Source organism: Cnephaeus nilssonii (genome assembly GCF_951640355.1).
Source record: "Cnephaeus nilssonii genome assembly, chromosome: 18".
NCBI classification, from domain to species: domain Eukaryota; kingdom Metazoa; phylum Chordata; class Mammalia; order Chiroptera; family Vespertilionidae; genus Cnephaeus; species Cnephaeus nilssonii.
In genome coordinates, this window is record NC_137089.1 from 41,199,592 (window position 1) to 41,227,003 (window position 27,412).

The window sequence follows — 27,412 nt, forward strand, 5'->3', positions numbered from 1 at the left end:
GTTAAGAGCTTGTGCCAAATCTGTTCTGTCCTATCCAAAGGCTGAAAGGCATACATGTACATTTGGGGTAGGAAAGTCAAAAGAAATCACTTCCCTAAAAAGGATCATGTTGATAATGCCATTCAAATAGTCCTCAAAAAAGTAGAGTAAGTACAAAGAGTTAAGAGAAACTGTAAGGGAATCCAAAAGGCCCGGTCTCTGTAACACTTTATAAAATTAAATTCCTTAAACTCATACTTAGCATGATCGAGTCAATAAGTCAGGCAATCCTATCAAATATTATGTCACCAAGATTCTCTCAATCCTCCACAACCAACATTTAGCCAGTCACCAAACTCTGTCCATTTTAACCTCATGAGTATTTCTCAAACCTCTCTGTCTGCCAGTGACGCTGCGTTGGAGTCAGACTTTCATCATCATTAGCTCAGACATAATCACCTCCCACCTGATTGCTGCTTAAAACTATCTTCCTAAAACTCAAATCCAATTGCAGCACCCCAACCAACAGCAGGTTAAAACCCTTCGATGGTTCCCGTCCTAGCTGGTCCCACCTGTCAGCCTTCACTTCACATCCTAACCTTCCATTCACACCACATTTCCTTATGAGCCCCAAACCTATTGCTCACCTTGAGAATTTAGAATCAAGTTATAGGGTACGAACACAATCCACTATTTTACTCCACATATAGCTTAGTACTCCCTAGGAATACAAAATATTAACCCCAAATACTTTTCAATTAAAAATAAATAATTGCAGAAAGGAGGTCAAACAGAAAATACCTTAGCCAAGTGATTAAGTTAAATCATCAATAATCACACAAACTGACATCATGAACCTCCTGATATGACCCAGTGAGAAGACTGAGTATCCTTGACCAAAAATGTTTAACCTGAATCTAACCACAGGGAAACAATCAGACAGCTCTAGATGATGGTATATTCTATAAGATAACTGGACTATACGCTTCGAAAATAACAATGTCATGAAAGGAAAAAAAACAAAAAACAATAATAGCTATTATAGATTAAAGGATGCTCAAGAAACATGAATGCATATGATAACGTACAACAAATGACCCTTGACTGGATGTGTACTTGGAAGACAAAAAAAGTAGAAAAGGCATTTAGAGAACAACTCAGGAAATCTGACTGTGGACTATATGTATGTATCAAATAAGACTTTCAGTCAAAGTCAAATTTCTTGAGTGATGATACAGACTGTGGTTATGTAGAAGAATGTCTTTGATCTTTTATAAGATAGATAAATAAGAACGTAAGAGGGCCCTGGCCAGAGCGTTGACCCATGCACCAAAAGGTCTCCGGTTAGATTCAAGGTGAGGGCACATGCCCGTGTTGCAGGCTCAATCCTCAGTAGGGAGTGTGCAGGAGGCAACCGATCAATGTTTCACTCTCACATCGATGTTTCTCTCTCCCGCTCCCTTCCTCTTTCTCTAAAATCAATAAAAACATATTTAAAACAAGAACAAACAAAAAACTGGTAAAATTTTTAAAAATCTATGAAGCAAAAACTAATAGAACTGTGAAGAGAAACAGAAAACCCACAATTAAAGTCAGAGATTCAATACCCTCTCTCTCAATAACTGACCTAACAATTATCAAGCAGACAATCTCAGAGAATTTATTAGACTTGAACTACACTCAATGAACATAACCTGAATGATATTTTTAGAACACTCTTCCCAAAAAGAACAGAATATACATGAGTTTCAATTTCTCATAAAACATTTACCTATTTCTAGCACTAAATGCCTATACTAGAAAAGAAGCAAGAGATCAAATAAGTTAATTTCAGCTTCCATCTTAAGGAATTGGAGAAAGCAGAACAAATTAAATCTAAGTAAACAGAAAAAAAATTAATAAAGATAAAAGCAAACATTAACAAAATAGTAAAACAATAGAGAAAAAAATCAATAAAACTAAAAGCTATTTTTTTGCAAAGATCAATGAAATTGGTAAACCTGTAGCTAGACCAAATATGAAAAAAAAGAGAAGACACCAATTGCCAATATCAGGAATAAGAGAGGTAACATCACTACAGATTCTTTAAAGTATTAAAAGATAACAAGTGAACATTTTCTAATTTTATATGCCAATAAGCTCAACAACCTAAATTCCTTGAAGACACAATTACTAAAGCTCATTCAAGAAGAAATGGGTAACCCCAATAGCCCCTATATATGTTAAAGAACATAAATATGCATTTAAAACTCTTTCCACAAAGAAAACTCCAGGCCCAGATGGTTTCAATAACAAATTCCACCAAATATTTAAGGAAGAAATAATACCAATTTACACAAACTCTTCTAAAAATTGAAGAAGGAACACTCCCCAACTTATTCTATGAAGCCAACATTACCGTGATACCAAAACCCAAAGTATGATACTACTGAAGAAAACAAAACTACAGACCTGTCTCTCTCACACAACTAAACGTAAAAAATCCTTAACAAAATATTACCAAACGGAATCCATCCATATAGAACTGAGATAATATATTTTAACCAAGTGTTTTACTCTAGGAATGCAAGGGTGGTTTCTACATTTGAGAATCAATGTAATTCACAATGTCAAAAGATGACAAACAAAAAAAACCATACGACTATCTCAATCTATGTAGAACCATATGACAAAAATCAACATCTATTCAGGTTAAAAACTCTCAGGAAATGATAAATGTAAAAGAATTTCCTCAATCTGTTTAAAGGCAGCTACCAAAAAAGAAGCTATATATAACAGCACAATTAATGGGGGGGAGGGGGGAGAGATTTTAAATGGCTGCCCATAGATCAAGAACAAGATAGAGATATTGGCTTCCATAACTTCTATTCAACATTGTACTGTACGTTCTAGCCAATGCAATTAGTGAAGAATAAATAAAGAACATTCAGATTGTAAAGTAAAATTTAAAATTGTCTTTATTCACAAAAGCATGTGGAACACCCAAGAGCATAAAAAAAAAGCTACTAGAACTGATATGTGAGTTTAACAAGACTGTAAGCTACTAGATCCGTATATAAAAACCAGTGTATTTTTATAGGACAGCAATGATAAATAAAAACAAATAGAAACTAAAATATAAAAAACAATACCATTTACAATAGCATCAAAAATATGAAATACTTAGGATAAACCTAAAGATGTGAAATACCTGCTCAATGAAAAGTACAAAGCACTTCTGAAAGAAATTAAAGAGTAAATAAATGAGAGATACATTCTGAGGATGGATTGGAAGAGTCAATGTTTCTATTATCTTCATTTTTGCCAAATTGAGCTATAGATTTATGGCAATTCTATTCAAAATAACATCTGTTTTACAGAATGGAAAGCTGACTTTAAAATTCATATGAAAATGCAAAGGATGTAAAATAGCCAAAACAATCCTGAAAAGGGACCAAATTAGAGGGCTCATACTATGCAATTTCAAGACTTACAAAGGTACAGTAATCAAAACAGCACAGCATAAAGACAGGAAAATAGATCAACAGAACAGAGTCCAGAGTTAAACAAACACATATACGGAAAGCTGATTTGTGACAAAGGGGCACAGGCAATGCAGTGGAGAAAGAATTACCTCTTCAACAACAAAATCAAAAGCTATTGGTTTTATAGAATCTGGATGTTGTTCCATATCTCACATCACATAAAAAACTAAGTCAGAATGGCAGTTAGACCTAAATGTTAAGACTTAATCTCAAACCTAAAACTATAAAACATCTAGAAGCTAACATAGAAGAAAATCCTATGATCTCCAATGAGGCAAAGATTTCTTAGATACGACACCAAAAGCACAATCTATCTAAGAACAAATGGATGTCAGGGAATTAATCAAAATTAACAACTGCTCTTTGAAAGGCAAAGATAAGACTCAGAGGAGGAGGGAATATTTGCCAAGCACATTAATGAAGAAGTTGTATTCAGAATACGTAAAAAGTGACATCACAGAATATGCAGAGGAGAAAGCTGCAATGCAGGAATAGTGAGTATCATGTAGTAAATACTCAATAATTATTTTACCAAGGATTTTTTAAAATCCTATACATTACTGCCCTGGGCGGCTGCTCAATGGTTAGAGCATCGGCCCAGGCACCAAAGGGTCACAGGTTTGATTCCCAGTCAAGGGCACATACCTGGGTTGCAGGTTTGTGTCACTCTTGACTTTACACAATGAAAGGAAAGCTCATTTTGACTCTTTTAGCTTCAAGTCAGATTATAAATTTGGATTAAGTTATTTTCATGAATGTTATGTTAAAATTTAAGTTCAATCCCCGGTCAGGGCATGTGGAGGCAACCAATCAACGTGTCTCTCTCAAGTCAATATTTCTCTCTTTCTTTCTCCCCCCCTACCTCCCTCTCTCTCTCCCTTCCACTCTCTCTCTTAAAAAAAAAAAAATCAATGGAAAAAATATCCTCGAGTAAGGATTAACAACAACAAAAAATCCTATGCATGCCCACCAGCATGGCTCAATAGTTGAGCACTGACCTATGAACCAGGAGGTCACGGTTCAATTCCCAATCAGGGCACATGCCCAGGTTGCGAGCTTGATCCCCAGTGTGGGGCATGCAGGAGGCAGTGGATCAATGATTCTCTCTAATCATTGATGTTTCTCTCTCTCGCTCTCCCTTCCTCTCTCAAACCAATAAAAATATTTAAAAAAAAAAAGGTGTATGAATTAACGGGTATGAAGGAGGATATATGATTAGACAGGTAGACCAAGGCCATAACCTTCTTCTCTACACAAAAGATACTATGTAAATTGTTGCCCAGAACCCTTCATAAAAGCCTCTAATAGAAAACAAAATTGACGGATTTTAATTTCATCTTATTTTCCTTCTTTAAAGGAGATGCTAGAAAACAATTTAATAATCCAAGAGCTAGCTGCTTTACAAAAATGAACCAACTTTTACAGAATCCATTGCCTCCACATTCTATACAAAAATTGATGATCATTATCATAATCTCCAATATCCAAGATTTTAAATATACCAAGGAAATTTATGCACAACTGAGACTTTTATAAACCGATGAATAGAATTCAAACACATGCATTAGCTACAGATTTCTTTATAACATGTATATATGTAAACATATATGTATAAGGCTATATATAGAAATATAAGTTGTTTTTCCATTTAAAAGAACAATATTACAAGTGAATGCACAGACAACAACAATACTGGTTATACAACTTCTATAAATGGTGAGTCTCGGAATTAAACAATGGAAAAGGTATCTCACTACTAGATAACCATTGCTGTACTCGCAGTTTTACTGCAGCAGCTATTGATTTAATGGAAAGAGCACTACACTGGGAGCCAAAGAACACATATTCCATGTTGGCATGGGCATTTATGAACTATTAACCAAGTCATTTAACTTTTCTGTGCCAGAGTTTCTTCGTTTACAGAAAGAAAATCAAAAAGCTATATCTCATGTGACTTTGTGAAGTACTGTATCTAAGTTTTGTAAACCATAAAATGCTACAAAGCTGTCTAGTTACAGACTTCAAAATATTTTTAATACAGAACTCAGAGCCTTCAGGACATCTGCCGCCCCCTCCCCCAAAAATGAAGCACAATGAAAACCTGAGATGATAAATCTGACAGACTTTGAGAAGCGTGTCTCACCACCTGGCTTCGTAACCTTACCTTCGCGTGAGCAGGCCCTCTTTCTCTCAGAAGTTTATACTGGGGTTGGACTCTATTGAAACGGGCTAACTCATTTACCAGACACATTGGAGTTTTCTCTTTGGGTTTTGCCATTTTATCTTGGAGAGAAGCTGTAAATAAAAAGGCTGTGAAGTTTTTGTCACTCTTGACTTTACACAATGGAAGAAAAGCTCATTTTGACTCTTTTAGCTTGAGGTCAGATTGTATATTTGGATTAAGTTATTTTCCCGAATTTTATGTTAAAATTTCAAATCAACTAATGTCTTCCATTACATGCAACAGAAATATGAATCACATTTTAAAAAATACATTAGGGTAACTTCTTCCTAAGTACTGAGGTTGCTCTCTACACATATATGATAACAGCATGCTTGAAGATTTTAAAATAATATAGGATAATAACAATTTCTAACTTATCTTGTAACTTTTCTTTCCTCTTACAAAATTTTAGCATAAACACATAATCCTCCTGATTCTTATTACTATATAACTCAGTACCTTCTCATCTTGAGGCAGCATATTAATTGAAAAGCTCTAGATTTGGGAATCAAGTCCTAAATTTAAGTACTAGTTCTTTCAACTACTATTTTATAATAACTTCTTTTTCTTTTTTTAAACAAAATTTTGAAAGTATGAGCAGAAAGAATAACTTAACAAATGCCTACGTCCTTAGCATCCAGAACTGAAATTAACATTTTCCATGTTTCCGTTAAGTCTTATAAAAAACAACAGTATTACCTTACAGTTAAGTTCCTTTTATCTAGGAACCAAAATTATATGAATTTAGAATATATCCCTCTGGGATATTTTAAATACATTTATATGCATGCATATCCAGGAAGAAATACAGTCTTGATATATGTGGCTTTATAGCCACATACAATAGTAATAATAAATATATCATTTTCACAACCTTCTTCACTCTTCATTATGTTTTTGCAATTGTAACTTATATATTCAGTACATCACTTTTAACTGCTGTATAATTTCATTCACAAGATCATATCCATTTCTTAACCCACTCCCCTACCGATAGACATTTAGAATGCTTCAATTCTTCACTCGCACCGGTAAAAATACACTACCAAGTGGCATTGAGAATGATTGTACCCAATTACCTTCCCCGGCAACATGATAATTACTGTCTCTCTCAACACTGAAAACACACGGTATGTTCGGGTACTTTAATTTTGATAAGCTAATATTTGACAAATAGTATCCCATTATTGTCCCCCCACCCACCCTTCTTTTAATTTGCATCCACAGACTGCAAGTGAGGCTACTTATCCTCTCATGTCGTTGATCATTTGGGTTTCCTCTTCTGGGAATTGCTTCTGTCCTTCCTTCTATTGATCACTTTATATATTTTATATTTAAAAAAACTACTAATCAATCTTTTATGCTTTCCAGGCTTTAAGAAATCCTTTCCTAACCTGCAAGGTCTTAATGATTTTCACTTAAATTTCCTAAGCCTTCTCTTCTTTATATGCAAAGTAAAGGCCATAAATCTATCCTACTTAACTCGCAGGCTGTTAGGAGGTTAAGATTTTTAAATGTATGGTATTCTAAATTATATTATTACAGCTTCAGAACTTTTCCTAATACTATATTAAATTATTTTCCCCTATGTTTTTCCTTCATCTGACTTATAGACACATTAGTTGCATTTTAGTTTTCCTTTCATCTCCCATGTTATCAGTGTTACACCATGCACACAGATTACTTCCTGCTCAAACTGGAGTCACCATGTATGGAGAATACATTAAATGAATGGAAACAGCTGGTTTTAGGAACTGCATGTTCAAATGTTATATGGCAAGATTTAATGTAAGAAAATTGTATTCTTTTAACTTTTTAATGCTCTTTACAGGACCAATAAATTCATACAATAACTCTACCACAATCACTATGATTAAGAAATTACTTTATAAGAAAACTACATAAATACCTAATAGTGCAGAAGTAAAAGGAAAGAGAATCTAAGAAATCAACTATAGGGCCAATACAGATGACAACTGATTCTACAATTAAACCATTCTAAGTGGCTTGCAAGACAAAAAACAAACAAACAAAAAGAAAAAAACACCCTAGTAATCATTATTGTTTGGAACAACACAAAAAAGACAAGAGTAAGTCAAGGGAGTTTTGAGGAAACCTGCCTATTACTTAGCCCATTGTGTACCATTCAGATAAACATTTCATAAATGGTTCCAGAGCCAGTCGTTGTATCAAACACAAGGTGACCTGGGGCTATAATCAATTTTGGTCTGTGCACACTATGACATTAAATACTCAAGTACAACAGATAACAAACACAGCTACCTGAACATCAAAAAAGCCAAATGAAAAATGACAAATTTATTAAAAACGAGAAAATATTAAAGTCTGGTAAGAATCAGGCAATTTTGCATCACACTGAACTAGCATTTGTGCTGTTAGTGTACAATGTTGGTAACTCAGCAATGCTGCACATTCATCTGTTACAATGGCAACACTTCTAGGAACATGGCAAGCACAAGGTGAAAATTTTACAGTGAGAAAAGGGTTGGCTCAGTGGATAGAACGTTGGCCCTTGGACTGAAGGGTCCCGGGTTCGATTCTGGTCAAGGGCAGGTACCTCAGTTGCAGGCTTGATCCCCGACCCTGTGAGGGCACAGGCGGGAAGGCAACCAATCAATGTGTCTCTCTCACATTGATGTTTCTCTCTGTCTCTTCCCCTCCCTTTCATTCTTTCTAAGAATCAGTGGAAAAATATCCTCGGGTGAGGATTAACAAAAAAAAGGTAGTTTTTTTCAAATATATTTTTATTGATTTCAGAGAGGGAGATAGAAACATCAATGATGAGATAATCACTGATTGGCTGCCTCCTATACGCCCCCTACTGGGGATTGAGCCTGCACCCCAGGGCATATGCCCTGACGGGGAATCAAACCATGACCTCCAGGTTCAGAGGTTGATGCTCAACCACTGAGCCATGCCAGCCGGGCCAGTAAGAAAAATCTTAACAGCACAGGCTTGAAATCTATTAAAGGAAAGTGCTAACTAATAACATGGTATTAAACTTATATTCCACTAATTTTGACTTTCTGCTTCATAAAAATAACATGCACCCAATAAGACATTTTAATGTGTGAATGAAGTTTTGGCATGAAGGGTATGCAAAACACCTGCAAGACCTCACTTTGACAAAATTTTATGGCAAAATACAACTGTTTCAAGTTGGCAAATTTGAAAATAATGAATCCTGGTTGGAATTGTTTGTTTTACAAAATGATTAAAACTGTAAGCAGCTGTTCCTCTATTTAATCAGAAACCTCATTCGTCTTAACTACTTGACAGAGCTCTTTCCAGTGCCATCAAATTTCTTGAAAAGAAACGATGCTGCAGGACCTGTTTCAAAGCAGTTCATAAATCAGTTATAAAATAGTCACCGGATGCCAAGTACAGCTGAGGGAATATAGTCAATCATACTGTAACAACTCTGTATGGTGTCAGATGGACACTACACTTACTAGTATGGTGGGACACATTACTTATGTAATTGTCTAATCGCTACGTTACACACTTAAAACTAATATAATATTGTATGTCAACTGTAATTTTAAAAAAAGCAGGCCATAAGTGTAATGCCTACAAATCTCACACTTTTCAAATGAAGCTACTGTGGGATTTCAACACTGCTAGAAGAGTGTGGCCTTGCCGGTGTTTGGTATTGTCTGTCTTCTTAACGTGAGCCATTCGAACAGGTGCATTCCCATTGTGGTTTCAATTGGTATTTCCCTAATGACTAATGATGTTGAACATATTTTCATTTTTTATATGCTATCTATATATACCCTGTAGTGAAGTGTCTATCTGAATATTTTACCCATTTTTATTGGGTTATTTCTTTTCCTTCTTGTTTTATTTGAAGTTCGTTATATATTCTAAATACAAGTAGTAGTATTAATCAGGTATACGTTTGGCAAAGATTTTTTTCTCGGTATGTGGCATCTCCTTTTATTCTCTTAGCAGTGTCTTTTGAAAAACAGACTTTAACTTTAATAATGTCTAATTAATCAATTTGTTCAGATACAGATTGTGCTTTGGCTGTTGTATCTAGGAAATAATTGCCTAGTTAAGATCTCCAAGATTTTCTCCTATGTTTTCTTCTAGCAGCTTTACAATTTGAGGTGCATATTTAGGTCTCTGAGCCATTTTAAATTAATTTTTATATAGAGTGCAAGGTATGTATTCAATTTCATTGTTTTGTATGTTGATATGCAATGTTTGAGTACTATTTGTGGAAAAGGCTATATATTTTTTTCACTATATTGTTTTATGGCTGGTCAAAATCAATTACCTATATGTAAGTGGGTTTATTTCTGGACTACCTACCTAGTGTTTCATTAGCCTATTTGTCATTTTTATGCCAATGCTACTTTACTGTAATTTTATAATAATTCTTAGTGTTGCCCCCCCAGCCAACATTGTTCTTTTTCACAGATGTTGTGGCTATTCTAAGTTCTTGCATTTCAACATGAGTTGTTGTTTTTTAAGATGGAACTTTTTTTTTAATGTATTTTTACTGATTTCAGAGGAAGGGAGAGGGAGAGAGTCAGAAACATCAATGATGAGAGAGAATCATCGATCGGCTGCCTCCTGCACGCCTCCTACTGGGGATAGAGCCTGCAACCCAGACATGTGCCCTTGACCAGAATCAAACCCGGGACCCTTCAGTCCGCAGGCCAATGCTCTAGCCACTGAGCCAAACTGGCTAGGGCAGTGGTCGGCAAACTCATTAATCAACAGAGACAAATATCAACAGTACAACGATAGAAATTTCTTTTGAGAGCCAAATTTTTTAAACTTAAACTTCTTCTAATGCCACTTCTTCAAAATAGACTCGCCCAGGCCGTAATATTTTGTGGAAGAGCCACACTCAAGGGGCCAAAGAGCCGCATGTGGCTCGCGAGCCGCAGTTTGCCACCACGGGGCTAAGGCAACATGAATTTTATTTTGGGCAAAAATGCCTGCAAGGCTCTGGCTGTTGTGGCTCAGTTGGTTGGGCACTGTTCCGGGCACCCAAGGGTTGCTGATTCAATTCCTGGTCATGGCACATGCCTGGGTTGTAGGCTTGGTCCCTGGTAGGGTGCGTGCAGGAGACAGCCTAACAATGTGCTCTCACACTGATGTTTCTCTCTTCTCCCTCCCTCTCCAAAGTCCATGAACTATCCTTTTAAACAAAATGCCTGCAAGGATTAGAGTAAAATTTTCTGTAATCTGTACATTAATTTGGTAAAAATCAACATTTTAACAAAGTTTAGTCTTCCAACCAATGTATAGAACACAGAGTCAATTCCTATTGAAATAATGATGTGTCAATCATAGTTGTGTTCTATCATCACTACAAACAGTGAATTGGTAAATACTGAACTATTGCTTCTAGAGGGAATACAGGGTCAGGTTCCTGCAAACCTATGATCATAACATTTTTGACAATTAATCAACACATAACCTTGTTTTATGGGTGTTTCTAGTTAAAAACACATTACTTAATGTATGCTGTTGTTTTATTAACATTGAACTCACAGCCAACCAGCACTGTAACTCTTAACTGAAAGGAGCTTATCTAAATACATGTATGGAGAAGTCCATAAGGCACTGTGCTTAGGAAATGCAAAAAAAATGTGGCACTCAATAGACCAAGAAAAGGACACATGTACAGATGAGAGCTGAAACTAGAGCAGAGTTCACCATGTTCAACTTCAGTTCACATTGAACACTTCAGGTGATTCAAATTTTTCACCACTCTGCATGTGTTAGCTCTTTGGTCAGAAGCAGTGTATGAAATACCAAGACTACAACTAACGTGTCCATGGATGTGGTGGTCAAAGAAGGCAAATCCATGTACAGGGTACACGAACTGCTGCTCCCTCACGATGGAAGAGGTTCATGCCATCAACCTGTCACTAGGTGTCTAGTTCCTATGGGAATGGTGTCTGTCACATCAGGAATTCTCTGCAAGCTGGGCCCTCAACCACCGTTAAGCTAAACCAGTCTTGATGAGAGGAAATCTATGTTGTTGAGTCCACTTATAACCTTTAGCTCGATTACCAAAGCCACTTTGTATGTGAGCCTGTTGAGCAAGGAAGGATTGGATTGCTGGGGAAAGGAAATGACTGACATCCATAAAACAAGTCATCTGGTCCATCTATTTACTGAGAGCCTCTCTTGAAGTGGTCATCTTTAGGGGAAATGTTTGCATAGAATACAAAGGTCCATCCATGTACCTTCTCCCACTGACCTCCTTATTACCAATCCTCCAGTCCTGATCAAACAGCCAAGCCATCCATCCTCCGAATATGTGTAGATCCATATTTCTCAGCTTCTATCTCCATCCAGATAGACAACCATATGTACAGTTGTCCCTCATTATTCGTGGGGGATTGGTTCCAGGATGCCCCTTGAATACCAAAATCCACGGATGCTCAAGTCCTTATATAAAATGGCACAGATTTGCATATGACCTACACACATTCTCTTGTATGCTTTAAATCATCTCTAGACACTTGTAACACCTAATACAAGGTAAATGCTATGTAAATAGTCGTTGTACTGTATTGTTTAGGGAATAATGACAAGAAAAAAAGTCTACCTGTTCAGCACAGATGCAACCATCATCGGCGCAATTACACAGTGCACATCAATAACAATGTAACTTTTTTTTCCCCCAAGTATTTTGGATCCCAGTTGGTTGAATCCATAGGTGTGAAACCTGCAGATATGGAGGGCCGGCTGTACTGTTCAATGAAAGGATCTGCCTCCTCCCATGTCTTTCAGGGCCTTCCTGTAGTGCTCATCCCGTTCCCGTTGGTAGCAAGCCTGAGCTTTTTCTTCCTCCACAAACTGATCATAGGGCGTTTGCCACGAGGCCTTAGGTACTGACCGAGGAAGAGGTGGCAATGTGGCAGGAAGAGGTGACATAGTCTGAGCGGGTTCACTCTCACTAGAATGCTACGGTACATACCTAACTTTATGGCTTGATGGATCAGATGACACCTAGTTCATGAAGGGCAGCTCAGGTTGCATTCGCTTGGTGTCTCCATGGTCAGGTGTTTAGTCTCTACCAGGGCCCAGTAGCAAGCCAGACACTGAGCGGAGTAAGTCCACCGTCACCATGCCTGGCCACCACTGTGACCGTTGGTAAGCATACCCTCAGGGCACAGAGTATCACTCCACACCCTGGGTAGTTTTAGGGTGACAGGGGACCCTCCCTGCTATACCACAGGACAGCACAACACAGCCCAGAGACTTGCAGGGACGCCTCTAACTCCTGGCTTATTACATATCAGTCCACAAGGCCCCGAAAGGACCCTTTTGGGGTACATGCTCACCAACTGGAAGAAATTCGACCAAGTCCCTCATAAAAAGAGGCTAATCTTTTGCAACGTGGCCTGGCCCCAGTATAAATTGGGCAATGAAGATGTTTGGACAGTTAATGGCACCATTAATTTTAATACCATCTTACAACTAGACCTATTTTGCAAGTCCCAAGGAAAGAGATGGAGGTTCCATATGTCCAAGCCTTTATGGCCCTCAGAGATGACACTAAGGTATGTACTACCTGTAAACTAAAAAATATATACCTTATTTTGATATTTTTTGTCCCATCTGTTTTTTTCCTTTTTCATCTTTACCTACCTTTTTTTGAACTATTATTTTTTAGTATTCAATTTTATTTCCCTTATGGGCTTATAATTTATTTTTCTTTATTTTGTTTTAGAGCGATGTCTCGAAAATATACACAGCCTACCTTCAAATAAATATTATACCACTGCATGTATGGTGTAAGCCCTAACAATGCTATATGTCCCTTTCCCATGCCCCATTCTTTATGCTACTGACATCAGTCTAAGTATGTATGTTATAAGCCTCCAATTAACTACTATCTTTATTTTGAATCATCAATTATCTTTTGAAATGTTAAAAACTAAGAAAATGTCTTTTATATTTACCACATATTATACAATTTCCTGCACTCTTCATTGCTTTTCAAAGATCCAAATTTCCATCTGTTATTATTTTTCTTTGCCTAAAGAACTTCTTTAAGACCTTGTGCAGTGCAAGTCTGCTGAAAATGAATTCCCTCAGATTTTGCTTCTCTCAAAAGTCACTGCCTTTGCCTATCATATATCTGATAAGGGATTAATACACAGAATATATAAAGAACATTTATGTCTCAACAACAAAAATATACCAATCAGCCCTGCTGGTGTTGCTCAATGGTTGAGCATCAACCTATGAACCAAGAGGTCACGGTTTAAATCACAGTCAGGGCACATGCCTTCCTGGGTTGCAGGCTCGATCCCCAGTAGGGACATGCAGGAGGCAGCCGATCAATGATTCTCTCTCATCATTGATGTCTCTCTCTCTCTCTTTCCCTCTTCCTTCCTCTCTGAAATCAATAAAAAGATATTTTAAAAAAAGAAAAATATACCAATCAAAAAATGTGTAATGAACTTGAATAGACATTTCTTCAAAGATGACATACAAGTGACCAACATATGAAAACATATTCACCATCACTAGTCATCAGAGAAATGCAAATCAAAATCACAAAGAGATGCCACTTTGCCCCCATTAAAATGACCATTAGCAAAAAAACAAACAAACAAAAAAAAACAGAAAATAAGTATTGGTGAGAGTGTGGGAAGTTGGAGCCCTTGTTCATTATTAATGGGAATGTGAAATAGTGCAGCCATTATGAAAAACAGTAATTAAACATAGAATTGCCATAAGATTTCAGCAATTTAACTTCTGGGTATATACCCAGACTAACTAAGAGCAGAAACTTGAATAGATATTTGCATACCCCTGTTCACAACAGCCAAAAGATGGAAGCAACCCAAGTGTGCTCCCACGGATGAATGGCTAAATAAAATGGGTGTGTACATAAAACAGAACATTATTCAGCATTAACAAATAAATTCTAACACAAGCTACACCATGGATGAACCTTGAGGACATTATGAAAAGGAAAACAAGCCAGTCTCAAAAGCACAAATACTATATGATTCCACTTAGAAAAAAAAATTTTTTTCTCATGATGTCTTTGTTTGGCTTTGGTACCAGAGAAATGCTGGTCTCAGAATAAGTTAGTATTCTCTCCTCCCCTATTTTTCTGAAGAGTTTGAGAAGGATTGGTGTTAATTCTTCTTTAAATGTTTGGTAGAATTCACCAGTGAAGCCATCTGGTCTTGGACTTTTTTTTTGTTTAGGAGGGATTTTTTTTCTATTATTGATTCAATCTGTTCATATTTCCTATTTTTTTCTTGAGTCAGTTTCAATAATCGGTATTTCTAGGAATTTGCCCATTTCATGTAGGTTATACAATATTTTCCTGTATTTATTCATACTATTCTCTTAGAATCATTTTTATTTCTTTAAGGTCAATAGTAATATCCTCACTTTCATTTCTGATTTTAGTAATATGCATTTTTGTTGTTTTTTCCTTTGCCAGTCTAGCTAAAAGTTTGTCAATTTTGTTGATCTTTTCAAAGAAACTTGTGGTTTTGCTGATTCTCCATATTGTTTCCTAGTCTGTATTTTGTTTATCTCCACTTAATCTTTATTATTTTTTTTCTTTGTTAGTGTTAGATCTAATATGCTCCTCTTCTCTAGTTTCCTTAAGGTGAAGTTAGGTTATATGTTTTAGAGTTTTCTTCTTCTTTTATGTCAGCAATTTTCAACCCATGCGCCATGGCTCACTGGTGTGCCACAAGAATTTTTAAAACATGCAATACCTGACTCCTTAGTCAGGGGCACTGACCTCTTCTCCCTTAGATTAACAAATAAAAAAATGACAACAGCCAACACAACAATAGCCATCTGGTGTGAATTCCCTGTCTTAAACCATAAATATATAGGTCAGATAATAGACTTGCCTCTTATTGGTCACACTGCATAAGACTGCATCTGATTGGTTAATTTTTGGTACCAGAAATCCTTATGTACAAGTATAGGCACCTGATTTTTTTAAAGTCACTTTGTTTTTTTGTTGTTTTTTTGTTTTGTTTTTTTAAAATATATATTTTATTGATTTTTCACAGAGAGGAAGGGAGAGGGATAGAGAGCTAGAAACATCGATGAGAGAGACATCGACCAGCTGCCTCCTGCACACCCCCCACCGGGGGATGTGCCCGCAACCAATGTACATGCCCTTGACCGGAATCGAACCTGGGACCTTCCAGTCCGCAGACCGACGCTCTATCCACTGAGCCAAACCGGTTTCGGCAGTCACTTTGTTTTTGTTGTTGTTACTGTTTCATTTGGTCATTTTATAATTGTAATCAATGAGTTTGCTTGTGAATTTTGTTTGGTGTACTTCCAGAACTGTTGATATCTTTCTTAATATATTTTTATTGATTTCCAGAGAGGAAGGGAGAGATAGAAACATCAATGATGAGAGAAAATCATTGATTGACTGCCTCTTGCACAACCCCCACTAGGGATCGAGCCGTAACCCAGGCATGTGCCCTGACCGGGAATCGAACCATGACCTCCTGGTTCATAGGTCGACACTCAACCTCTGAGCAACACCAGCCACGCTTAAAAAATCACTTTGGAACAAAAAGTGTAGGTAATTACTATTATTTTTTATTTTTGTAAATCAATCAAAATTATACCCTTTTTTGGTCAGATCAACAAAAAATGTATTTTTTGGTGTGCCACTGAATTTTAGGAATTAGTTTATGTGTGCCAGGAGATGAAAAAGGTTAAAAACCGCTGCTTTATGTGTTTACTGCTATAAATTTCCCGCTGCTTTCACTGCATCTCTCAAGTTACGGTATAAAGTGATTTCGTTTTCATTCGTCTCTAATTATTCTCTAATTTCACCTGAGATTTCTTCTTTGATCAGTTGGTTATTTAAGAGTGGTTGCCCTAGCCAGTTTCCTCAGTGGTTAGAGCGTCGGCCTGCAGCCTGAAGGTTTGATTCCAGTCAGGGAAGGGCACGGACCTTGGTTGCAGGCTGCTTGGTCCTCAGAGCTGGTCGGGGCATGTGCAGGAGGCCAACCAAGCAATGTGTCTCTGTCTCTCCCGCTCCCTTCCACTCTCTCTAAAAATCAATGGGAAAATGTCCTCAGTGAGAACTAACAACAAAAATGTATTGAAACTTGTTTGTGGCTCAACCAATGGTCTATTCCTGGAGAGTCTTATGTTCACCTGGGAATGTGTATTCTGCTTTGCTGGGTGTTTTGTATATATTTGCTAGGTCTAATTGGTTTACATTTTGTTCAAGTCCTGTTTCCTTACTAATCTTCTGTTCTGTCCCTTATTACAGCTGAGGCAAGCATTTTAGTTTTTGATTGGATGACAAAAAGCGTGAATTTTACTAGTACACTGTTGGGTTCTGAAGTGGGTTGTATTCCTCTAAATAGTGCGGACTTTGTACTTGTGCACAATTAAGTTACTTGGGATTACTTGGAGCCTTCTGAGGACTCTTCCCAATGTCCCATATATTACAAAGTATTTACACTCTGGACAGCGGAGACACAAACTATTCCCAGCATTCCATGAGCTCTGGAAATTGTTTTCTTACTGTTTCCCAATAGTGCTTTCCCTGCCTTGGCGTAGGTCCTGTCACCATCTACGGATCAAAACTCAGCCAAAGACTGAAGGGAGCCCTCTGCAGACCTCCAGAATGCATGCACGCTTGCATGCAACTCCTCTACTGCAATGTACCCTCAATCCGCCTGCCCCACACGGCTCCCTTCTCTCTGGTCCTCGGCCCTGCGATGCTTGGTCTTCCCGAACTCGTCCCTGCGTTCCCATCTCAACAAGCCTGGGCTCTGCTCCGGTCCCTCCTCCCTGCATCGCAGCCTCTGAGCAGCCTCATGGCGCTCCATAAACTGCAACGGAAGAGCTCCTCCCATTTGTGTCCACTCTCAGGGATCACAGGCTGCTGCCACCTGTCATTCGGTGTCTAAAAACCACTGTTTACGTATTTATTTGTTTGTAAAGGAAAGGTGTATGTGATTGCTGCCTAACAAACCTCCTCTGACAGTTTCTGAGGTTCCGCAATCAAGGAGAAGCCTAGCTGGGCGGTTCTGGCTCAGGATCTCTCGTGAGGTTGCAGTCAGGGGTCAGGGGGTCAGGGGGTCAGGGGTCAGTGGGCCAGTGGGCCAGGGCTGGGAGCCTGAAAGGGCGGGAGATCTGCTTCCCAGAAGGCTCAGCTCCCTGTCGGCAGGAGGCCTCAGCTCCTCGCCACGTGGGCCTCTCCACTGGGCTCCTCCCAACGTGGCAGCTAACCCTCTCAGAGAAGGAGACTATTTTTCAGCCCCCTAACTGCAGACTGCATCCTGTGGCTTCAACAGAGATGGGCGATTGTAGCTCTGACTCCACAACCAGACTTGGAGGGAAAAATGACAGAGTAAGCAGCAGCAGGTTGTAAGAGAAAACACTCGCGTTCCTGTGCCTGTGGCAAGGAAGGGGGGGAGAGCAACAGCCGACTGGTCTCAAGAGAGGGTCAAGCTCCATTCCCCCAAACAGACCAGCCTGAATGTCCACCTTCCTCCCCAGTCTCCAGAGCCAGACAGCAATAGCAACAGCGACATGCACACGGTGACAGACGCACTAACACCAAGCACAGTAGCAACAGTCCCAAGACCAGCACTAAGCATTTGCCTTTGTCACCTCAGTTCCACCTCACCACAATCCTGTGAGAGAGGAATCATGAGCCCTAAACTCCAGGCCTGTGTTTCTTGGGGCCCTGAAGGGCCTACAGACTTTACAGTGTATCTTGGTGCAGCTTTATTCTCCCCGTGTAACCCCGGGCTCCCTCCGCCCTGCAGGGGGCACTGAAATTCTGCTCGGTCCTGCCGGTCCTCCCACTCCACTTGATCAGGCCTGAGCGCGTCCTCTTAGAGTCTATGTTCCCAGCACCTACTACCAAGCCTCTTTAAAAGAAACCATTAAAAAAAAAATTTAGACCTCTTTTATTGATTTTAACTTTTAGCATTTTTTTTTTAAATCAGACCTCTTTGAATCCCCTGCTCGGGGCTTTCCCGATGCCACAGCTGCCTAATATAGACTCCCTGACCCTTCAGACAGCCGCCCTGTCAAGTGTGCCTCACCAACTAATCCCCAAAAATGTGCCCCACGTCAGCCACTCATTTTAACATGTTATTTCACGGCACATGTGCCTTCTTCATTTATATGTGCTACAGCTTCCTGTTAAGATGGGTTTCCTCTCCCCCAGGGACTTATAATTAACCATCAGGGAGAAAGGTCAAAACTATACCAAACTCCTACATAGGTTTTCATTAGTTAATTATTGAATAATGAATTAAGAAATATATAAGGCAATGATTATAAATACTAGCTCACAAAATTCTCAAGGGGGAATAATCAAAAGAATTTTATTTACAAAGAAAAAGAAAAAGAAAAAGAAAAAGACAGCAGTGGACACATATAAGCAATTCACAAAAGACAAAACCAAAAGAACCAATATATGCAAATGATAGGAATTCAAATTAAAGTAACACTTTTTGTCAGACAAACTGGCCAACATTGAAAATGTGTCAAGGATGTAAGGAAACAGGCATGCTAATAAACTTTTTAATACATGAGATTTTGTATTTTTAGTATTTATGCATTATCTTTAAAATCTACATACCCCTTTGACTAGTATTTCTATTTCTAATACTTAATTACAAGAAAATAAGGGACCAAGGAAAACAGAAGTAAAAAAAAAAAAATTGCTATGGCACTAATTATAATATACAATCTGTCCAAAAAGGGTTTGACTAAATAAATTTTAGTACCTCCAAACTATGATTATGAACTCACTTCAGAATATTAGGTGCTGTATACACATATTTTTAAAACAACATATATTCACACAAAAACATACCTGCGTAGAAAAATATCTAGAAGTATACACCCCAAAATATTAGCAGTGATAATCTCTGTAAAAGAATAGTGGAATTATTTGTGATTTTTTTTTCTCTTTGCTTATTTGTACCACTTAACTTTTCTACATGAGATGCACATGGATAACAACACACACTCCAGACAAAAGTCAAATTGAGAAGCACAAATTTAAAGGAAAAGTATCATTATTCTAACAGAACATGATCATTCCCAAATGCCTAATAAGAATGTCAGGCAGGGTTAATATTTTTTTTTTTAAAAAGTCAAATAACTTAGTATTCAATAGCCTAGATTCTAATTAGTACCAGAAACACACCCGGGAGAATTTGTTAGTACTGTTCAGGCATTTTAAGACAACAAAAGGACCTCCCAAATAAAAACTGAGTCCTAATCCTAAAAAATATATATTTTATTGATTTTTTACAGAGAGGAAGGGAGAGGGATAGAGAGCCAGAAACATCAATGGGAGAGAAACATCAATCAGCTGCCTCCTGCACACTCCCCACTGGGGATGTGCCCGCAACCAAGGTACATGCCCTTGACCGGAATCGAACCTGGGACCTTTCAGTCCGCAGGCCGACACTCCATCCACTGAGCCAAACCGGTCAGGGCAATAAAATACATTTTTTTAAAAAAAAACCTCCACTGCTCCAACTGGAAGGTCGGCCTCAATCGCCTTTTGTCACATTTATCTCGAGAATCCTCCTCTGCAGGGAGAGCAGTCACCGTGAAAATGAGCAAACGTAAAATCACTCAGAAGTTGAAGAATTCAGTGTGACTTTAGGCTTGGCTGAAAAGAAAGCCTTCTCTCTAACTTCTGCAACCCAAACTAGGGTAACTTTTCCTTTCAGGCTCGAACATTTTGGGGGACAACACTTAGTCGATAACAAGAGAGGCTCCCGCCCAACCGGCGTGGCTCAGTGGTTGAGCGTCGATCTATGAACCAGGAGGTCACAGGTTCAATTCCTGGTCAGGGCACGTGCCTGGGATGTGGGCTCCATCCCCAATGGGGGGCATGAAGAAGGCAGCTTATCAATGATTCTCTCTCATCATTGATGTTTCTCTCTCTCTCTCCCTCTCCCTTCATCTCTGAAGTCAATAATTAAAAATATTAAAAAATAATAATAATAAAAAATAAAAAATAAAAAAAATAAAAAACAAGAGAGGCTCCTGAAGACAGTCCACAATACGTCTATTACAAGCAAAGCGCGCACGTCCACAGGCAAAACCTGGGGACGATCCCTAGGCGAAGCCCAGGGACCCGCTGTGGCCATGCAGCCGGTCGCTTAGGAACCGCTCCACATGCCTGACTCAGCATGACCAGCAGCACGGGCAGTTAGTAAAGCCTGAGTGGGACTCACCTATGAACTATACTTTTCAGCGATGTTGACTGGCACAACATGATCAATTCCATCTGTGTGCAGTAGAATATGAAACAAATTATTCTAACCGGACCCCTATCATTCATGGCAGGTGTCCACACGGTCGGTTAGAGGCAACTTCACGCGGACAGCACAGTTTGCCGGCCTCGTCTCAAAAGCTCTGTGAACGCATCCAGTAGGGATCCGCGGCCCTAAGCACAGTGCAGCTCTGAAATGCCTTTACACCGGTATCAGTGATGTTTCTGATGAAAGCAGCATCTATTGCACGAGAAAATTTTCTAATGCCAGGAGAAAATCAAACAACAGCTTTGCGGAAGGGAGGGATGTTACATTAATGGCATTTGTGTAAAGCAAGCGTCAGCTGGCCCCAGAACAGACACCACCATTATGTGATTACTGTTAAAAAGAATGCAGATCCCCTCGCTTTCATGACAACCCTTGCACGGTCCATCCACCCATTCAGCAAATAGATGAAAACTATACCCAACGAGAACTACTAGGACCTGAGATACAAGAGGAAGCAAGCCAGGTCACTACCTCCAGGGAGCATTTGGCTAACAGGATATATAATAAACAGACATTAAACGATTAATGACATAATTAAATGTCAAGGAAATGTCAGGATGTCATTCAATAGAAGGGCAGGCAGGGTGCGCGCCAGCAAACACTAGGCCTATTGGACAGGCCGAGCGCAGGGGAGCAGGGGAACAGAGAGGTCAGGCAGGGGTGCTCTTGCGGAGTCCCTGCGGCTGGAATGACCCTGCCCCGTGAAGGAACTGAAACAGTCAAGGTTGTTTCTTGGGCACGTGCTAAATCTGAGCTGTATAGAGACATCCAAGCTAAGAGATCAGGCTGGTAACTGCTATGTGACTCTGGCGCTCAGAGAACAGGTCTAGACCAGGAGTAAACCTGGAGTCATTGGAGACGGCGTGTGGTGAACAGGAACTGGACATGTCCTGGGCAAGGGAAGCTGGTGGGGTGGATGGAGGGGGGGGGGGGCGGGGGAGACTTGCATTACTTCCTCAAATCACATACAAAAAATTACTTCTTGCAATTGAACTTTGCCATCTAGCCCAGCTAGTGTTGCTCAGTGGTTGAGCATCGACCTATAAACCACGAGATCACGGTTCGATTCCCGGTTAGGGCACATGCCCAGGTTGCGGGCTTGATTCCCAGTGTGGGGCATGCAGGAGGCAGCCAATCAATGATTCTCATCATTGATGTTTCTCTCTCTCCCCCTCTCCCTTCTTCTCTGAAATCAATAAAAATATTTTTAAAAGAAAACAAATTTTTGCCATCTAAACTTCTCTCTTGATTTGCAAGTGTGAAATAAAATAAAGTGCTTTCTAATACTACAGTTACGATACAATGCCCGATTTGTTCAGAAAGGATAAGATTAAGGGTATAAAGTTCCTGGAGAAATGCCAACACCTAAGAAAACTATTTCTTTCCGTGAGTCGAAGGCACGCTAAGCTGTAATTTATTTAGCAGAGCACTTCCTTCTCGCCTTTTCCAGTGCCCTAGAAAGGAACCTTTTTTTAACACACCGATACGACTACTTCACAAGATTTGTCACCAGAAGTGCTTGCCGTCCGCAGAACTGCCACCGACTGAAGACGGATCACAACGGTAAGCATTCTGAACACGCCAACGCGTCCTGGAGGGACGCGACATCAGAAAGAGCCAGCAAACCTGCCGAGCCCGCTGAGCGCTCCTGAAAGTTATCACCACTCAGGATTATCGCTGTAATCCTTACACAGCCCGCCCTGCACAGTCGCCTACGAAGAATAGACAGCGTGTAACTGCTCTATGAAGCGGTGGCCAGGTTATGGTTATAGAAAAGCCAGGTACAAACGTGCCCCGGGGTACAGCCCAAGCACCACATTAGTATGACAGGCCTTGACACAAACTCACCTGGTTGATCTGAAGCATGTTAAAGCAATATGGACCCAACTGCTGGATCCCTCACGGCTCCAAAAACTGGAAAATGGAAACAGAGAAATAAAGTTGAGCTTAGCTGGCGATCTCAATGATTAGCACTTGTAACACACATCCCTGATCAAAATCAGGTATAAAATGGAGAACTTTCCAGGATGATAAACATGTTCTCTATCTGCAACGCCCCCGTTCGGTAGCCTCTAGCCACACATGGCTAATGAGCACTTGAAATGTGGCTAATGGCAGCCAAGAAAGCAAATTTTTACTTTTCTTTAACAGTAACTGAAATCTACATAAGCGCATGTGGCTAGGGGCTACCATACTGGACAGTGCAGATCTAAGCTGAACAAAGTGCCCCCCGCACACACCCTGGTTCTAGAGTTCTAAGACAACTCCAGCAAAAGTGAAACTTAAAATGACCTAAAAGTTTATATTTAATATATACGCCCCCATCTCTAACATATACTCAGATTAATGCTTAATATCCTCCCCCCTTGCTTCAATAAGGTGTTAAGAGGCTTTGTTCCCGTCCCCTATAAGATAAATTAAGCCTGAAGATGCAACGCACACGTCTTCTCTTAGGTGGTACAAGGAGTGCACAGTAAGGTTACCTACCTGGAGACGTGTGTTTGTGGTTTTATTATCACCATTATAAAAACAGCATGCACGTTAAAATTTCACATAAATGGACTGACAGAGGTCAAAGGGGACGGGGAGAGGGGGGACATCTGTAAGAGTGTCAACAATAAAAAAAATTTTCTCCTAAGATTTTCAAAAGGAAAATCACCGATCCTGACACAGCCCAGTGTTACATTCGAATGTGTTTCCTTCTGGATCTGACCCCACCATGGTTGTATTTCTCTTCATGTGGCAAATTTCTTGTACACTTAACTTTAAAATATAGGTACCAAAGAAGGGCAACGACACCAAACTTATAAACAAATAAATCATGGGCTCTTGTAATGGTAAGTTTACATAAAAAATAAATTATGGCCCAGCCAATGTGGCTCAGTGGTTGAGCATCGACCTATGAACCAGGAGGTCATGGTTTGATTCCCATTCAGGGCACATGCCCGGGTAGCAGGCTCGATCCCAGTGTGGGGCATGCAGGAGGCAGCCGATCAATGATTCTCTCTCATCATTGATGTTTCTCTCTCTCTCTCCCTCCCCTTTCCTCTCTGAAATCAATAAAAATATATTTTTAAAAAATAAATTATGTACACAGCCCCCCAAAAAATTATCTAAAAAGCAGTAACAGTTTGGATATACAACAAAGTTGCATAATTTATACTGGTGTATAAATTTTTATGCTGTAAAATTTTAATATTGACCTTTCCCTCAGAAGCAAAGGTTCTTAACATATATATGCACAGATACATAATATACAAACTATGTCTATTATAAATGTGTGTGTATGTTTGCCTATCATTTTTTCGAAATGACACACTGGGGTCAATTCTAAATGACGTTGGAGGTTTTTGTTTTTTTTATATATTTTATTGATTTTTTACAGAGAGGAAGGGAGAGAGATAGAGAGCTAGAAACATCGATGAGAGAGAAACATCGATCAGCTGCCTCCTGCACACCTCCCACTGGGGATGTGCCCGCAACCAAGGTACATGCCCTTGACCGGAATTGAACCTGGGACCTTTCAGTCCACAGTCCGACGCTCTATCCACTGAGCCAAACGGGGTAGGGCAACGTTGGAGGTTTTTAATATATTTCTTACAATATGACCTCAGCATTTTATATCTTATAAGAGAATCATATGTTATACAAACAGCCCAAGGCCTGAGTAGCAGTGAATTTGAGATTGAGTCCGAGCTCTTCAAGAGGTACCTTCTGAGCCTTGGTAAATTACTAATCACTTTGTGTATCTTTGGGTTCTTTTTCTTTCGTATCTTTTTTTTTTTAATCTTTACAAAACAAACTAAAGTCCTTATAGCTGGAAGCCTCTAACAACTGGAAAACAGCAGCTATAATGACATATAGGTGTCACCTGCCCTGTGTCTCTCACCTGTCTGCTCAGAAGGGAGCCAGCTCCCAGTGCCAGCTGCCCTGTGGAGAGGCCCACCTGTCAAAGGTCTGAGGGAGGCCACCAGCCCAAAAGAAACTGAGGCCTTCCGCCCAGTACCCTCCTGGGAACTGAGTCCTGCCCAGAGCCGCAGGAACCAGCTTGGAAGCAAGTCTTCCCCCAGTCGAGCTTTCAGCTGAGACTAGAGCCCCGATGACAGCTTATCCGTACCTCGTAAGAGACCTGGGCCACAGGCACCCAGATAAGCTGCACCCAAATTTCTGAGGTAACAAATGTTTTAAGCCCTTCATTTCTGGTATAGTTTGCTATGCAACAATAAATAAGACAGTTTGGTTCAACTCTAAAATTCTATAAACTTATGGTGCTTCAAGGTATTAACTAACATATTTAAGTAGGCCAAAAAATAATTAATTCCCTGAGCAAACGAGTACCATTACAAAATTAAAAAGTGGTAAATTATAAAACTTAAACATGTATACTTTATTCAAAAGATAAAATCATTAAAATGTGTAGCATTACTCAAATGATATTAAAATATACTAGCTATAACTAAAAATACAGACCGATCCGATTTTCTTTTTTTTTTAAGTTTATCATTTTAACCATTTTTTAAATATTTTATTGATTTTTACAGAGAGGAAGGGAGAGGGATAGAGAGTCAGAAACATTGATGAGAGAGAAACACCGATCAGCTGCCTCCTGCACACCCCCTACTGAAGATATGCCCGCAACCAAGGTACTTGACATGACTGGAATCGAACCTGGAACCCTTCAGTCCGCAGGCCGACGCTCTATCCACTGAGCCAAACCAGTTCGGACTTCATTTTTTAATTGGGAAAAATTCATTTGGAAGTTAAAATGTAAATGAACTACCAAAAGTATCTCAGTGATTTCACGTGCCTTACTTTCTAGAATGTAACATTATTTGGTAAGCACTCACCCAAGGTGAGAAATCCCATTTTGTTTTTATTTGATGTAAACCTCTACAGCTTACAAATGCTTATCTTTAGAGCTGTATGTGATTCTTCCGTATTCGAATTTGGTACCACTGGTGGCTGATTCCGAGCAGTAGGCACAGTAAGATACAGGGGTACTTTTTTTTTTAATTTTCTGATATAAAAAGGTAGTTTTATAAAGAAAAAAAATGAAAGCATCACCCTAGCTGGCTGGGCTCAGTGGATAGAGCACTGGCCCTCGGACTGAAGGGTCCCAGGTTCAATGCCGGTCAAGGGCCCGTACCTAGGTTGCAGGCTCGATCCCTGGCCCTGGTTGGGGCATGTGTGGGAGGCAGCCAATCGATGTCTCCATGTTTCTCTCTCTGTGACTCTCCCCCTCCCTTCCACTCTCTCTAAAATTCAATGGAAAAATATCCTCAGATGAGAATTTTTTTTAAAAAGCCCAGCTGGGTGGCTCAGCATCCACCCAGGAACCAAGAGGTCAGTGGTTCGGATTCTCAGTCTGGGCACAAGCCCAGGTTGCAGGTTTTCGGCTGGATCCCTGGTGGGGGCGTGTGGGAGGCAGCCAATCAATGATGTTTCTCGCCCTGACTGGTTTGGCTCAATGGATAGAGCGTCGGCCTGCGGACTGAGAGGTCCCGGGTTCGATTCCGGTCAAGGGCATGTACCTCGGTTGCAGGCACATTCCCAGTAGCAGGTGTGCAGGAGGCGGCTGGTCGATGTTTCTCTCTCAACGATGTTTCTAACTCTCTTTCCCTCTCCTTCCTCTCTGTAAAAAAAATCAATAAAATATTTTTTTTAAAGTGATGCCTTTAAAAAAAAAATGATGTTCCTCTCTCTCATTGATGTTTCTCTCTATCCCTCTCCCTTCGCTCTCTAAAAATCAATAAAAACTTTAAAAAAAAAAAAAAAGCACCTATTTGCTTAAAATGGACCTGGCAATTTTAAATATTCTGCAATCCTTTTCTTCACAGTAATAATATCAATATCTGTATACATTAAAACATGAAACAAATATCCACCACAGCACCTGAGAGGTAACTGGGTGACATTCAGAACCTATTATTTTTCACAAACAAATTCTATTAAATTTACATCAATATGAAATTTATGATTCACAACTATACCGTGGACAATTCAAAATGCCCACCGGGACACATCTTTAACAGTTCACTTCTTCTTGAAAGACATGCCTGGACTAGTGTCCTGTATTTAAAACAATTGGATAAAATATCAAGGCAGTGCATTCCAACTACAGCTAAAGAAACCAGAAACCGATCCCCATGCCTCAAAAATGCCCTACAGGGGTCCCCAGTCAGGCACATTACGACAGGCAGTTTCCGATTCCGGCTCCTAAATGAAGGCAGGCGGGCTCCGTGGGGAGAGGGCACTGCTCAGTGCGGGAGACTTGCTGCCCGTGAGGACGTCCAAGTCCCGCATGTCTCTGAAATTCACTGCTGATAAAACCCACCGCTTTTGATACCAATTACCTTCGGCTC

The 27,412-nt window shown here is 39.5% G+C and overlaps 1 protein-coding gene across 7 annotated transcripts in view; it reads right to left on the minus strand.

Annotated features, from left to right (window-relative positions):
- Positions 1-23,182, minus strand: part of STAU2 (staufen double-stranded RNA binding protein 2) — a 228,320-nt gene extending 205,138 nt beyond the window's left edge. For 2 of the 7 annotated variants that reach the window (XM_079796397.1, XM_079796398.1), the window contains exons 1-2: positions 22,899-23,177; positions 5,668-5,798 (exon numbers count right to left, since the gene is read on the minus strand). In XM_079796397.1, coding sequence (XP_079652523.1) covers positions 5,668-5,781 — 114 coding nt within the window. In that variant the 5' untranslated portion in view covers positions 5,782-5,798; positions 22,899-23,177. Of the gene's footprint in view, positions 1-5,667; positions 5,815-19,582; positions 19,605-22,898 lie in introns of those variants that run through there. The other 5 variants (XM_079796393.1, XM_079796395.1, XM_079796399.1 and 2 more) reach the window with 5 other exon arrangements.
- Between the last annotated feature and the right edge of the window lie 4,230 nt (positions 23,183-27,412).